This window comes from Vanessa cardui, chromosome 16 (genome assembly GCF_905220365.1).
Source record: "Vanessa cardui chromosome 16, ilVanCard2.1, whole genome shotgun sequence".
Classification (NCBI taxonomy): Eukaryota; Metazoa; Arthropoda; class Insecta; order Lepidoptera; family Nymphalidae; genus Vanessa; species Vanessa cardui.
In genome coordinates, this window is record NC_061138.1 from 11389633 (window position 1) to 11406491 (window position 16859).

General features: G+C 32.9%; 1 protein-coding gene across 3 annotated transcripts in view; it reads left to right on the forward strand.

Moving 5' to 3' along the window:
* LOC124536538 (calcium-transporting ATPase type 2C member 1) overlaps positions 1–16859 on the forward strand; it is a 44090-nt gene that overhangs the window by 10496 nt on the left and 16735 nt on the right. For all 3 annotated transcript variants that reach the window (XM_047113105.1, XM_047113104.1, XM_047113106.1), the window contains exons 3-6: positions 4087–4252; positions 13867–14023; positions 15195–15453; positions 15971–16208. In XM_047113105.1, coding sequence (XP_046969061.1) covers positions 4087–4252; positions 13867–14023; positions 15195–15453; positions 15971–16208 — 820 coding nt within the window. The remainder of the gene's footprint in view (positions 1–4086; positions 4253–13866; positions 14024–15194; positions 15454–15970; positions 16209–16859) is intronic.

Genomic DNA, 16859 nt, shown 5'->3' on the forward strand with positions numbered 1-16859 from the left:
ACCATCAGGTGGCCCATATGCTCGTCCGCAAACCTATACCATAAAAAAAATATAGCAGAGTTATTAACAAATCGCATAAAATGCGTAAATTTAAGCTTTGTTAACCTTTTTTGCTACTTCTATTTGAATAGGTTATATTTTAGTCGAGTAGGTTCTTACAAGCACATTTGAATCGTCATTTTTAAAAGGTTATTTTTTTTAATACCAGTTCGGAATGTAGATTCTGCCGAGAAACACCTGCAACTTGTACCATTAATAGTTGGTAGTTTTTAATTTAAATGTGACCATCCGCCCCAGCTTTGCACGGGTGCAATACTAATAAAAAATATACAACAGCTTGTCTTATACATTCACAGCTTTTTTTGTTATTATACAATGTATGTATATAAAATGAGAAATATACATATGTAAGGTTCTTAATTTACTGTTTTGCTTAAAATTGATTCGAAAATAATTCCTTATTTTTCGTAAAAAGTAAACGATAAAAAATCATTATTATTAGTGGGTTATTCCTAAGAGATATACATATATTACTACGGACCTTTATTGAAGAGTTTTTTAATATGTATAATAGTGTAGTACATTTTTTGATCGATCTCGTAGGGTTTAGCCAGCGTTTGTAATTTAAGCGCACGAAAATGATTTTATACAAGACATCACTTCAAAACCTCTAATCTATATATATCTATACATATAATAAAATTGGAGTGTCTGTTTGTAATATTAAAATAACCCTTTTTTACTCAATGTGTATGGATTTATACACGGTTCAGATTTTTGTCTGTCTGTCTGTTTGTTTCGGCTAACCTCTGGAACGACTGGACCGATTTTGACTTTCACTGGCAGACTAGGCTACAATAATATTTTTTTTGTTAAATTCAAATGCATACAAGGTCGCGGGCACGGCTGGGCAAAAACTAACTAGTTTTAGATATAAACCTTTCTCTTGAGTCTATATATCTATTAAAAATCCGTTGAGTAATCTAACCATTCATAGAAACAGAAAACGGTAAGCGACTTTCTATGTAATGTAAAGATTGTTAAAATTTAGGTATCTAAGTACCCTTGTCCAAGTTTTTGTCCAGTAATGTACAACAATACGTATGTTTTATTTGGTACTAGGTATGAATTTAATTTTAAATAATTGAATTGTTATATATATAAAAAAATGCTTATCTTTTAATCGGTCTTAAAGTCATTTTAATTGCGCGTAATGTTTCTCATTTTAACGATGTCTAATTATCTAAACTGTATTTATAGTTAATAAAAAATATTCAAATTTCTTACAAGCACTCGTCATTTTACATTTATTTTATGTAAAGTTACTACTGGTTAGAAAAATTACCCAGGAAGTCAATAGTTGCTCATATTTATATACATATTATTATGTGACGCTTTATTATTACCGTAATCCTTCAGTATTACGGTAATGATATAACGTCATAATATTTAAAAATGTGTTCCGTATGACTATCACATAGCCACCCCATTTCAACCCATGGGTTAGACGAGAATAGACCATAAGAATAGACGAGATGTTCTTAAGCGTATCTATAAATACCATCGAGTATTAAATCCACCACACGTATGCTGTTTGGAAACCAACAAATAAAGCAAAAAATCAATTCAAAACATAAATAGTATATTCTAAGAATTCAATACGTTAGTGACGCGTTAGTTTTCTCCAAATCATTTAAATCGAGGTTTATTTTTAGGGGGAGGGAATTTTGGTTTCGAAGATTTTGAAGATGTAAGAGGTGAATAGTTCCATATTTCACAAATCTTGTAGCCTTTCCTTAACATACTTATTTCTCTAAGGCTGAAATGCACCTACAAACCCCTCAATGTTGCAGATTTTCTTGGCAGGTGATAGTCTTTTTCCATCAGATGAGTCTCCTGGTCATTTGGCAATTATTCTATAAAAAATAGTGCCCATAATGCCATAGACATTATTGCAAAACAAAGATCATTAATTTCACGTCTGTTTAGGCTATATTTTTAAGTACAAATCGATAAATATGCTGTAGTTGAATCATCATATAATTTTCCAATAATTATTTTTGTATATTGGAATGTTAGTGCAGTAAAATAATGTACGAGAAGCGAAACTCTTGTCAGTGATGTCCTTAATACGACGCCTTGGAACATTCTACGTGTTTTTAACGTGCCTTTATTTAACTTCACCTGTTGCTACGTGTAGATCAATTCTTGCAAATGTATTTAAAACCAATTTCACTCAACTGGTTGAGAGGAAAACACGCCCTTTTTTAATCGGTCGAGATATATCATGTCTCGTTCAAGATTGCCAAACAATAGTATTTTTGAAAATAATATAAATTCTATTAATTGTAAATTCATAGAGATTTGATCAATGACATTCTAATAAACAGAGATGTTATATCCATACTAAACAACAGAAAAAAGTGTGCCGCGTCGGGGACCGTTTATTTTAGTTTATTTTTACATTTCGTTACAAGTAAAAAGGATAGCTTGATAAAAACAATAAGTAAAAGGCATAACTAGATGTTTTAATTACGCTACGTAATTATGATGTATTATAACGTATTACTACGTAAAACAACTAAAGGCAAACGTCCCAATTAGGACGTTTTCTAGTCGTCACTTTTTGCGCGTTAATAACATATCTGTTTACTACAACATCATTGGATTTGACATTTATTTATATTTGTATATAATTGTTGCAAAATGAAATTATAACAGTTAAACTTATTTTAACAATATTCTTAGAACAACTATATTTGGTTCTGAGTTAGACTTCTTTAGACTTTTCTAGATGTGCTTTAGTGCACAACAAAATAACTAGCCAAGTTCTCATACCATGTCAAGGTTGTACTTAACCTCTAATAAAGTAAAGGAAAATATATATATTTTACTCGTTGTGTTTCGTTTTCATTGTAAATAGTTGACAATTTCTATGCTTGCAACTGTTTGCAATTCACTTGAAAGTTTTCACATTTTAACTATTTTCGCAGACGAGATACGTATTTTGTTGTTGTATATTAGATTTTGTCGACAGCAATTTTTTCCTATAAATATTTGTGTGTGTGTGTGTGTGTGTGTGTGTGTGTGTGTGTAGGTGACAATAATGTTGTCTAAAAAGTATTTTAATACTAACATGACAGATTGATATTTGATATCGCAAATTTGTATTGACCCAAAATATTTTAGATAATTGTATTTTTATCGTGTCTAAATGCTGGTTATATTACAAAATGCACTCGATTGATAGCTATCTCCGATGTTATCTAGTCGTAAAGTAGATGAAACTGCACCACGTCATATTGTTAGCTTAATCGCTTAACGAGGAACTGTCGAAAAGCCTTGGGTGTATCGATCGCGGTATAAATAGATTAAAAAATATATATATGTTTTTCTTTGTCATCGATGTTGGAGTAACTAAGCCAATTGATTTAAATTTATTAGGGTTTAATATACCTTTTATGGTGAATGGGCCTATTGATTATAACTGATCCCCAACTCTCAAATTATATTTAATATTATCACGGGCACTGCAGCATCATGACTTACAACGCCAATGCGTGAGCTTTGGGATTTGTTTTATACCATGTCTATTTAGTCTATTTCAATTGAAGAAGCAATAAAAATAAACAACATCTTTAAGTTCTTAAATATTCCACTAAACTACTTATATCCACTTTTAATTCAGAAATTCCTATAACAGTTTCGTGAAAGTTCAAAAGGCAAACTTTTCACAAATCCATAATAGGTATATATCATAGATTTTATTAAAGTTCTTGACCAATGATGTTGCCTCAAAATAATGTCAAAATTAGGCCTTTTGTCCACTCGTGTTTGGAATAGGTTATAGGGGGACTGGTCCTTACCATTACTACAGGAACTTTTTGGATTTCTTGGATGTCTATTGGAATCGATTATAGCGGTTCTTTATTCTATTCAAATATTTCCAACAAATTACGTTAGCAAATCTCGATTTCTGTTAGTGTTATAAGACGTTAATATTATTTCGTTTACGTCAGCATCCGCAGCGATTGCTTTATTTGAATTCACAGTCTCGTTTTAATATATAATTGTATTCTTTCTCAGGTGGCTGAGCGTCTGCAAGTGGATGTGCGACGTGGCTTATCATGGAGGGAAGCGAACGATCGGATGAATTTCGTCGGGCCCAACGAGTTCCAAGTGAAGGAACAGGAACCACTATGGAAGAAGTACATCGAGCAGTTTCAGAACCCACTCATCCTGTTATTGCTCGGTAGGTATATATGTAATTTTAAGATCGCGAGGAATTGCTTATATTTCTAAGCAATTACTTTTGCTTAACTAGTTTAAATATAATGATTTTTATTGAAAATCGTTATGCTGAATTAAGACATGATTTTAAAGAAGATTATCTACTACTTATCTACTTCTATCAATAGGACCAAAATTACCAATCATATGGTATGTAATTAAATATAAATAATTATATTAGTAAGTCGTCAAGAACAAATGAAAAATCACATCAATTGCCACCGAAGTAGCTACATGTACAAAATGGAAATATTCATATTTTACGAAAAAATAAAATTCTAATTTTTGCCATTTTATTTACTACCCGTCCTTTGATTTGATGATAAAATAAAGTCGATTCATTAATTTATATATACATAACACTTGAGCAATGACTCATTCACTCAATACAGATTACAATGTAGGTCGGATAAAGAAAAATTAATTAAATAAAGATAGATTGTTTACTACAAATAACTACATACATAACACATTGTGTAACAGAAAAACACATATACCGATAGTAAAGTAATTGGTGAAATTAAATTCTACTAATAATAGCCCTTTATTTCTTAACATAGGGTTACAAGAAGTCCCTAAGTTGTCCGTTTTGGCATAGGCCTCCTCCAATTCCTTCCAATTGGTCCCTTGCTACTCTCATCCAGAATGGTCCCTCTATCTGTTTCAAGTCATCTTCCCATCTCCTGACTTAATGGCTTCTACTTCTTTTGCTGTCTCTTGGTTGCCAGAGGGTGACTTGCCTACTCCATTTGTTAATGGGGTGGCGGTAATAGTACACAATTAATTCGAAATAAAATTGAGTCCAATTTTTTGCACGAAAATTAAGAAAAAAGTCTTGTAAAAGAGAACGGGTATTGAAGTTTTAAATTGTCTTCAATTAGGAAATATGATTGGCTCCAACCACTGTAAATCATGATACTGAAAGCCAGCTTATGCAGCTGGCTTTCAGTTAACGCCGTAAAACAAAAGCAAGTCTGCGAATAATTGTAATAGGTACCCACTTAATACTACGCTGTTAATAGAGCGTAGGTACTTATTTTATACCCAATAAGTTAATGTAATATCCAACTACATATCGACCCGATTTTCGTTTGAGGAGTTCTTCGTCAAATTTCATCGAATTCGGTCCAGTAGTCGTCGCGAACCGCACAGATAGACAATGTTACAGAGTTACTTTCACATTTATAAAATTTAAGAAGATTAATATTAGAGCTCGTCAAAAGATGTTAAATTAAAGAAAGATAACCGATTGTTTAATAGAGGAGAAAAATGTACTGAGCTCTGAGTCTTAAACTATTTATAACTGTAGATTACAGTGCAGTTAATTTTCGTAGTTCTGGTAACACTCGAGATTAAGTCTTGATTGCGTGGAATTTACGCGACAAAACATTACCAAACGTAAAAATAGGTATAGTACGACACAGCTTAGATGTAGCATCGGCAAAATTCGTAAAACCGATCACATCCGAATTGAGTACGCTATCCCAAATTATTATCAATATTTATTTCTCATGCTAGTATGATCTTTGCACAAACGTAATAACTTGTAATACCATATGACCTTATATATTCGTCAATTTACACGTCGATTTACATGCACTTGCTTTCTCTACGTTAATTACGATGTCGTTACTTTATAAATGATGCTACTTTATGTTGATAAAGTTATTGTATAATATAATAACTTTATTTGTTTTAAAAAAATATTTATTTTTCTTCTCTAAATGTCATGTTTTTTATAGCTTGATGTGATGACTTTAAATAGAACATTTACAAAAATTAAGACTTTTTGCATGTTGCAGATTAAAAAACAATTCCTTAAACTTAATTTATACTTAACATGCGGCCTGGTAATATAAATATGCAGCCACACTAAAATAAAAAAGGACAAATAAAAACATAAGATACAATTAAGGCACGGGCAACAAGTCTATAAAGATAGAAGTTTAATATTGTTAAAACATTGGTTGTCCTAAATAAATAAATATTTAATAAGTAACAGCAACAGTAACAGCCTGTAAATTACCCACTGCTGGGCTAAGGCCTCCTCATAATACAAATCAAACCCTCTACTCAATGGAGTAGAGGGTTTGGAACACCACGTTGTTCCAATGCGGATTGGTGGAATGCATATTTGGCAGAATTTCGATGAAATTAGACACATGCAGGTTTCCTCGTGATGTTTTCCTTCACCGTCGAGCACGAGATGAATTAGAAACATAAATTAAACACATATATATCGTGGTCCTTGCCTGGGTTTAAACCGCAATCATCGGTTCTACTAATTCATGCGTTCTCACCACTGGGCCATCTCAGCTCAGTTAATAAGTGACTACTTTCAGTGGTGAGTGCATTAATAAATAGCAACTAACGATTCAACACCTGATGGCAGGAAATCAAACCAAAGTAAGTCTTGCGTCAGACAGACGAATCGTATAAGTCTTATGAAACCTCTTTTTGCAGTGCTTAAAAATACACAATGACAAACTCAAGTAAATGGGATACGAGGAAAACGGATAGTATTGAACTATAATAATTTAAGTCACGATCGAGTATTTGTCGTTTTGCATTGTAAAGAAAGTGATTTAATGCCTTTGGCGTGTCTCCAAAAAAGATCGGACTCATGAGTCGAATGTGATAAGATTTTTTTCGAGCATTTAATTTCACGCCGAATAGAACGCAGAACGCATTATTCATCATTGTGAACGCAGCTTAAGATCTAAGATAGGTATGCCTCGAAACCTGTTTAGTGCGAAGTTTTTTATGTCAAGATACGGTCCAGCAACTGTTACTCGACGCCAATGTGTTTTATGTCCGCCAATTCTCTGAAATAATAAAAAAGTCAAGTGCAAATACATACCTAGGAATGTGGGAAATGCATTTCTTTTAAACTTTCGATGTAAATGAACGGACCCTTATAATTGGCACTCCTTCCCATGAATTTCAAGGCTTGACCGTTTTATAATGGGAACTGAATCATTTTCTCTGGCTAAAATCTTTCCAGTAAATAGATAAAGCAGAAACTGCGAAACGACCCCTCTTTTTGTTACCAACCATAAAATGATAATTCGTCAAGAGTTACTTAACTTATATATTAATAGTGTAAGGCGATTTTCGTCTCAGCGACTGATGGGGCGATAGTTGCACGTAAAATATCGGTTATGGTCTTATTTGGAAGAGCTTCAGCCATAGATATGTAGAAAAGTAATGAGGATTCTTGATCCCATTCATTTGCTTAATTTTCAAGATTTTTAACAAGTAGTTATTTTAAGAATTTTTAAAGCTGGGTAGGCACTTTTACATTGTATAATGAACTAAAATAAATGTCAAACGTGCAAACAGACTTCGTCAGTTTACAATGAGATTATTATCAATACAAAACATGTCATACGTTTTGACATTAGTAATAATGTATCGGGAATTTGCATTCGCTTTTGAGTAGTATTTGCTTTTGTTGTTTTAATTAACTGTTCCTTCTTTCTTACTTTTGTGTCATAATCTGACTGAACAACTAAAAAGTAAAATTTTGTTTATATAAATTAGTATTATTAGCAATAAAAATGTGCGTGTAATTGAACTCAATTGTTGTCCTTGTCGGTCGAAATATTTGATGATTTGAATGAAAGTTATTTATATTTTAGTTTTTTTATAAGAAGCTTTACAAATTGATATCACTATATATTACAAAACAAAGTCGCTTTCCCTGCCCCTATATCCCTTTGTATGCTTAAATCTTTAAAACTACGCAACGGATTTTGATGCGATTTTTTTAATAGAAAGAGTGATTCGATATGAAGGTTTTTTATATATTTTATATATAATACATGGACAATTAATAAAGAAACACTAATAATTTTAGAAGTTTGTACTGTTATGTCTTGTCATTGCACCCGTGCGAAGCCGGGGAGGGTCGCTAGTTGTTGATGAGTAGGGTACCACAATCAGGGAGGTTACTTCTCTTTTATACTAACGAAACTGCACAAAGATTCACAAGAGTGAAGATGTGATAGCTGCTTTACAATACTTTAGTAGCGAGTTTTCTGTCTCGAAATTTAAAAGAAAGTTAAGGAGAAAATAAATTGAGTCGACAGCGAACTCAATAGGGCTTCTTTGTTCGAACCCCCATTGAGGGCAAAGAAAGTTCTAGAATTTTTTTATAACCGTCTTGAAATTATTGAAATTTGTATTAATCAAAGTGTGTGACAAGTTTACTCATTTATATCATGTACAAGCTGTGCCCACGACATTGTACGCGTTTGAATTTAACAAAAAAATATTGTAGCCTAATTTACTCCTTATTATATCAGTTATCTGCCAGTGAAAGTCCCATGAAAATCGATCCAGCCGTTCCAGAGTTTAGCCGGAACTAACAGACGGACAGACACACAAAAATTGTAAAAAATGTTATTTTTGTATATGTACCTTGTATACATATGCATTGATTAAAAAAAAGGGCTATTTTAATATTACAAACAGACACTCCAATTTTATTGTATGTATAGATAAATCTTTAAATAGTGTTTGCATCAAAATAGTTTTATTTATCATACGTAGTCTACGCATAAAAGATTCACCCATACCTTTATAATTACCGATTTTATAATATTGACAGTGCACCTCATGTTATTATGTTTTTTATCTGTGGACAATATTCATTTGTTAAAAGCATAGTCAATTACTATAATGCATTTCCATTATTAATGCTCTAATATGTACATGCTCTTTGTGACTATCCAATTTGAGATATTAATCTGAATTATTTATATAACTTTTGTTAAATAAATAAAGTATGGTTATACCTGTATAAACCACGTGCCATCCATTTATTGGATTCTACCTCCAAATGACAATAAATAGCTAATGTTGTTCAGGGGCTCGGTTTTAAGGATTATGGATAGTTTTATTAAAATGACTTAAAAAGAATAGTCCGTTATTTTTTATTCGTTTCAATTGAGGTTTTTTTCACGTAATTTTTCGATGTCGGATAAGTTTTTATTTTAAACAACCTGTGTCAGCGACGTTGTGCGCAAACGTACGTAACAAAACGTAACGTTAACAAAATAGCCTAAGTTACTCCTTATTATGTCAGTTATCTGCCAGTGAAAGTCCCGTCAAAATCGGTCCAGCCGTTCCAGAGATTAGCCGGAACAAACAGACAGACAGACAAACAAAAATTGTAAAAAATGTTATTTTGCTATATATGTATGTACCGTCTATACATACATATGCATTGAGTAAGAAAGTGCTATTTTAATATTACAAACAGACACTCCAATTTTATTATATGTATAGACTACCTAACATAATTTGAGTAATGAGGTTTCATTATAAGCTACTAGATCCATCACCTTCAATGGTTGTTGCTATATAAACATTATTTATCCTAACTTTGGGTAGGCTTTATCGTTTGTGGACATTATGTTTGTTTATTATTTTGATATTCCACACCTATTAAATAATAATTTATGCGTATGGTGTATGGAATTTCTATAAAGATAATAGTTTTAATATATCAGCGTTTTAAATGTGCCGTGACATCGACATGGTAATTTCCAATATCGATTGACTGACTCAAGGGCATGTTCAATGTGTGGACAAGATGTCTCCTGATGTATTATATAAGTTGCAGCTAAATGACTAAATAAGGCTTTCCATGAAACGCGTAGACCATTTATTTTTTACACAACTCCTTTTTTTTCAAACATGGTTGAACGTAACCGACTCTTAACACTATGAGGTATCGTTGGTCTAGATAGGTCTACCCCTAGAGAGTTTTAAGAGAAATTGCTTACAAATATCCTCATTTTTCGCGGGTGATTAGGAATAATCTATGAGTATATCATGAATTTTCTGTTGTAATTGAGTTTGACTGGTTTAACGGTGTCGTTTAGTTAAGTACCTAGACGTTTCATTCAATGACTATTGTAATCATTCGCCTGCGACAATTACATAACGATTACATATGCAGTAATTACGGGTTTCACTTAATCTTATTTGATAGTCACACGTTATTTCTGGTAATAATAGGGTTATCGGGGAATTACCATGATAGGAAATCACAGCCGAGATGATCTAGTTAATAGAATATTCAACAACAAACAACAACGGCCTGAAAATTTCACACTGCTGGGCTAAGGCCTCTTCTTCGATTAAGTAAAGGTTTTGGTACATATTCCACCACGCTGTTCCAATGTGGGTTGGTGGAATGCACATGTGGCAGAATTTCGATGAAATTAGACACATGCAGGTTTCCTCACGATGTTTTCCTTCACCGCTGAGCACGAGATGAATTATAAATACAAATAAAGCACACATATATAGTGATGCTTGCCTGGTTTTGAACTCGCAATCAAAGGTTAAGATGCACGCGTTCTCACCACTGGGCCATCTCAACTCTTTTATTTTATATTTATTATTATCTCTCGTGTATAGTTGGTTAAAAATGATTTGTTTTATGTATTTTTGTTCTTTATACAGAATCATGAAATGTATGACTTTTTGTACTAGTAATAGTCGTAGGTGTACATTAAGGTAATTTAGTATCTGAACGTGACCTTGATTTATCTGAATGTAATAGCCGTGACTGCATGTACGTATGTACGACGTAATGCAAGCCAATTAAGACCGTATTTACATTATAATACTTGATCTTTAAAACGTTTTTTACGTATTTTGCGATGAGTTTTTATCATTGAATATATAATTCAAATTTTTTCGTTTATTGTAAAGCTGCGTCTTTACAAAAGAACTTTAGGAATATTTTGTGTCGTACCTGCTTTCGTAAAAACTTTTTTTTTTCTAGATTTCATAATCAAAATTGATAGGTAGTTTATTTTTATATTCCATGGCGTAAATGGCCATTATTACTAATCCTTACTTTTTTTTAATATAAATTTATAACATATGGCTTTTGCGTAGTATTTAAATCAGTCTTTCATAAATGATACTCCATGCAATTTTTCATCCTAAGTTTCGTCCTCTTAGGTAATTTCCTTTCCTTTAACTGTTAAACAAAAGCATAAACACTAATTTCCATAATTCTAACATCAGAAAAGACAAATTTCCATGTAAACTTCCCTCCATTTTTGAGATGGATCTTGATAAAACTCTTGTACTGACCTACTTTTCTGTACAAAATTTCATTTTGTTAGGCCATGCGATGTATTCGATTTAGTCATTTTGAATTTTTTATAGAAAATATCCATAGTTATTACGTTGTCCCAAATAAACCTTTGTCCATTATTATAAAATGTTAACTGTTGGTTTCTTCTGAAATATTAATGTATTGTTCGGTATCTTCCGGAGAGATTCAAAGCACACATTCTATATATTATACATTAACTCTATATATAATAAAATTCTGTGTCTTATAATATTAAAATAATCACTTTTTACGAAATACGTATGTATGTATGTTCACGTTACATATACCAAAACAACGTTTTTATTACCATTTTTGTCCGTCTTTCTTTTTGTCTGTTGGTTTCGAAAGATAGATGATGTAATAAGGAGTAATTGAGGCTAAAATAATAACTTTTTTTTTGTTAAAATCAAATGCGCACGAAGTCGCGTGTAGAGCTAGTTTTTAATAATAAACGATTCCTGAAAGTTTCATTGACCACAAAATACTGAAGAACGGAAACTGCTATCAACATTTAGTGACATTTAATTTTGTTCGGGTTATAGAAACTTGAATTGTAAAGATATCTAATCTAATCATTAATTCACCATGTTTTACTTTTTCCTTTAATGAAATGACGTATTTGATAATAGTTTAACCGAAACGCTTATGTTATCTTTCGAAATTGATTGTTGGGCATGTTGATAATTTACTAAGTGATTCTGTATGTTTTCATTTTGATTTTATCTAGGATAAATTATTTGATATGCAAATTATAGTTGTTGACATCATATTAGTATGAAATGTTTTGTGCAAGCCCGCTTGGGTAGGTACCATACCCACTCGTAATATACCACCAAACAGTTGGTATTTTTGTGGTTCTGTTTGATAACTAAGAGAGACATTGTAGCTACAGGCGCAAGGGACATAACATCTCATTTCCCAAACACAAAGTTGAGGGTTTTGTAAGAAATTATTAAAATTTTACACAGCGTAATATCTATGGGCAGTGATGGTCACTTACCAACATGTATCCTATTTGATCGTTGACCTTCCGTATTTTTTTTGTTTTTTTTTTCGCAATTTTCCAGCATGCCTGTGAACCATTCGGCTTCCAAGCTGGGCTCCAAAAACCCAACGTTGATTTTCAATGGTACCCTATGTATTTATGACGGGATGTGACAATATATGCTAATATTTAATATAAATACTCAAACTCAAAAATATAATATTTATATTTATGTGTACATTAAATAATATAATATTTATGTGTACATTAAATAAATATAAAAATAGCTAATACGTTACTAGTATCTATCCGTTTGCTATTCGTATAATTTTAGTTTGTAGACGCTGTTCGGATATGGATATGTGCGGTACATTGTGACAGCACAAGTGAATTGATCGGTTGATGAATGCTCACATCCCATTGGTTGAAATAACACGGGACACGGGGGAAAATAGTACAAGCTACGTTTATAAACCAATAGTAGTAGACTCCTTAAAAAAATTAGTCTGTAAATTTAAAAATGGAATACGATAAGATGTTTTTGTAATGCCTATTTATGTATGTAGTTAAGTGTACAACGCTTGTCTTATTATTATAACAGTATACCAGTAATAGTGTGCGTTTAAGAAACGAGACTGTCATTAATTCATTGTGTCCAATCAATGATGATCATCACGAGAATGTTTCTATCTGTGTTTAATTCTTAGTTCTAACTTTTTGTTAACATACGTTAATTACATGAAGAATAATATTTTCTTCAGTCATGAACGTACCATAAAAAAATAAGGCATATGACAGGTAAACACCTGGATTTGAACTATCTATCCTTTCTCCAATAATCGTACCGATTCGTTTTTTTTTAATGAATTTAAATGTTACATAACATAATCAAAGTGAAATATTAACTTTTAAAAATAGCTGCATAAGAATTTTTCTAATTCATATTTTAAAATTAAAAGCATAAAAATGGGTAATTGCCGATATTTACAAGTGATTGGAATTAATCTGATAAAATTAACTGATAAGAAAATCTAACTTGTTCCTCGACTAATCTTAAATCCCAATTAGTTAAAATACAAAGCGTGTAAATGCCAAGCTTGGAGTAATTAAAACGAAAATATGCATCAATGGCAATCAATAATTTATAGTTTAAGAGCTATGGCTGTGACCTTGGAATATGGACCATGGAATATCAATATGATCTGTAGAAATATGACGAACTCTTTGGAAATTTCGCAAATATTTTTTTTTTTTTCATTTTATTCATAGCATAATGAATATAAACTTTTTTAAACATTAAATACTTTTTACTCTTAGGTAATTTATTATAATATACGCGTATACCACTATAGCTTGGAGACGAGCTATTGAGTGATTTTAATGAATGTATATTAAAGATATTTTTAATATTATTATAGTTTAATAAAGATTAAGTGTTTGTCAACAGGTTCCGCAGTCGTCAGTATTTGTATGAGACAGTTCGACGACGCGATCTCAATAACTGTGGCCATCATGATTGTGGTGACGGTCGCCTTTGTACAGGAATATCGATCGGAGAAATCGCTCGAGGAGCTGAACAAACTGGTACCACCCTCGTGTAACTGGTAAGACAATTTACACATTACCATTTGAAACGTAATTTCGTACTAGTAGAGTAGTGTCGAGATGGCCTAATGGTTAGAACGTGTGCATCTTAACCGATGAATGCGGGTTCAAACGCAGGCAAGCACCGCTGATTCATGTGCTTAATTTTTCTTTATAATTCATCTCGTGCTCAGCGGTGAAGGAAAACATCGTGAGGAAACGTGGTTCTCAAAAATCTCTTTTTAATTTGAAGAGATCTTTCTAGGTTAATAATCTTGTACGTTTATTAATATGACATCCTAAATTAACTCATCGATATTCTATTCTAATCTTTAAAGCTATATATACAATATTTGACGGAAAATCGACTCGATGCCATTGGTCGAGAGCTTGATTAATTTATGATATTTACTATGGATTTGCGAATATCTGAACGTCGACGAGACTTTATCGAAATTTTGTGAAATAAGTGTATTAGAGAGTAGAAATGGCCCAATGGTTAGAATGCGTGCATCTTAACCGATGATTGCGGGTTCAAACCCAGGCAAGCACCGCTGATTCATGTGCTTAATTTGTCTTTACAATTCATCTCGTGCTCAGCGGTGAAGGGAAACATCGTGAGGAAACCTGCATGTGACAAATTTCATAGAAATTCTGCCACATGTGTATTCCACCAACCCGCATTGGAACAGCGTGGTGTAATATGTTCCAAACCTTCTCCTCAAAGGGAGAGGAGGCCTTTATCCCATCAGTGGGAATTGCAGGCTGTTGTTGTTGTAAGTGTATTAGTATATGTATTATAAATAAACTCTCAGTAGTGTACAATATTTATTTATTATAAACATATCCTATGATTCCAAGCAGGATATATTAATTTAAATAATTGCATTTAACTAACATGACTTTGTATTTTTTAAATGTTGAAAAAGAGTAACTACTGACTTTCTTGCCTGTTCTTCTCGATATAATCTTATTTCCGAACCGGTGGTAACTTCACTTAATTGTAAAATGACGATTCAAAAGTGCTTGTAAAAGCCTACTTGAATAAAGTTTATTTTGATTGCGATATACGTAAATCTAAGTTTTGATCGTATTTATTCCTACTTCAATTTGAATAGGCTTTATAATTTATACGTGTTCATTAATAAGTAAATACTCGGATATGTTCTATATTTATATAAAAAATTTCAGTCTTCGAGAAGGCAGCGTTGAACATTTCCTCGCAAGAAACCTCGTGCCAGGCGACATAATACATCTGAATGTAGGCGACCGGGTGCCAGCTGACTTGAGGCTTTACGAATCTACCGATCTCGCGATAGATGAGTCCTCCTTCACTGGGGAGACGGAACCGGCTATCAAGAGCGTGCTGCCGAACAAAGCGACCGCCGGCCGAGTCAATAAGGACAATGTCGCGTTCATGGGTACCCTAGTCAGATGTGGAAATGCAAAGGTAAATTGGTATTAAGACTTTACGTATTTCGGAATAACTTATCATCAGTACATAGTATATATTTACCCTTACCGCTGTCTGTCCTTTTGTATGGTTAGATATTTAAAATGACGCTAAGGATTTTGATGACGTTTTTTTTATGGATAATGATTCGAGCGGAAGGCTTTTGTATATAATACATGGACAATATAGTAAAGAAACACTGATGATGAGTTTCTGTAGTATATTGAGTTTAAGAACTAGAGCGCACTGGTAACTTTTGTCACGGTGACTGTTTCGTCACTCTTGTCGAGTCCGTGAATATGTATGGAGGTGCGCGCACGTTACGACGTGACAATTGGGTGACATTTGTATCTACATCTGTACATATTCACGGACTTGACAAGAGTGACGAAACAGTCACCGTGACAAAAGTTACCATTGCGCTCTAGTTCTTAGTATTGCACCCGTGCGAAGCTGGGTTACGCTAGCTCAAAATATGAAGCTGTTTTACAATTAAAACTTAATCAATCTACAGGGTATAGTAGTAAGCACCGGGGAGCGTTCAGAATTCGGTGACATGTTCCGAATGATGCAAGCTGAAGAGTCTCCGAAGACCCCTCTGCAGCGATCCATGGACACCCTCGGGACCCAACTGTCCATGTACTCGTTCTGCATCATCGGTTTCATAATGGTAGCTGGCTGGTTACAAGGGAAGGCGATTCAGGAGATGTTTACCATTGGCGTTAGTTTGGCTGTCGCTGCGATACCTGAAGGTGAGTGAGAAGTATTACGAACTTATAAAAGTAAAATATTTTTTTACTTACAGCCTGTAATTTTCCCACTGCTGGGCTACTGGCCTCCACAAGATGCACGTGTTCTAACCACTGAGCCATCCCGGCTCTTACGATTAGGATTACGAACTTGTAGGTTCAAATTATTTAAGTGTTTGATATTTAATCTATGAAATAATGACGTCACAACTTTAACTCAATCCTGGGTGACAATTCTACTGTCAAATTGTCACTTTATCATTATCGAATCAAAAGTTAGGGTTCTCCTAGTCTACTTGAAATTTGAATGTTCTTCGTTTGTACGCTTATAAAAGCTCCTTTGAATCATCATATTATATTTAATTAAATGTAAGGCTACTACCAGTTCGCAACGTATATTTAACTCGGAAGAACTGACAAGAAAATCAGTAGGTATTCTTTTTTATCGTTTCTATTACAGAGGATGTTGATTTAGCAAGTGAAGCAACGTCAAATTGAAGGAGTTCATATTTCTTGGTGTTACGGTTATATTCGGTGTTGATTACTGTCGATTATCTTCTCTATATTAATAATTTCATGCAGGTCTACGATAGATCCGATCAAACCCTATCCACAATTATAAATCGTTTAAAATAATGATTGACGACAATATGT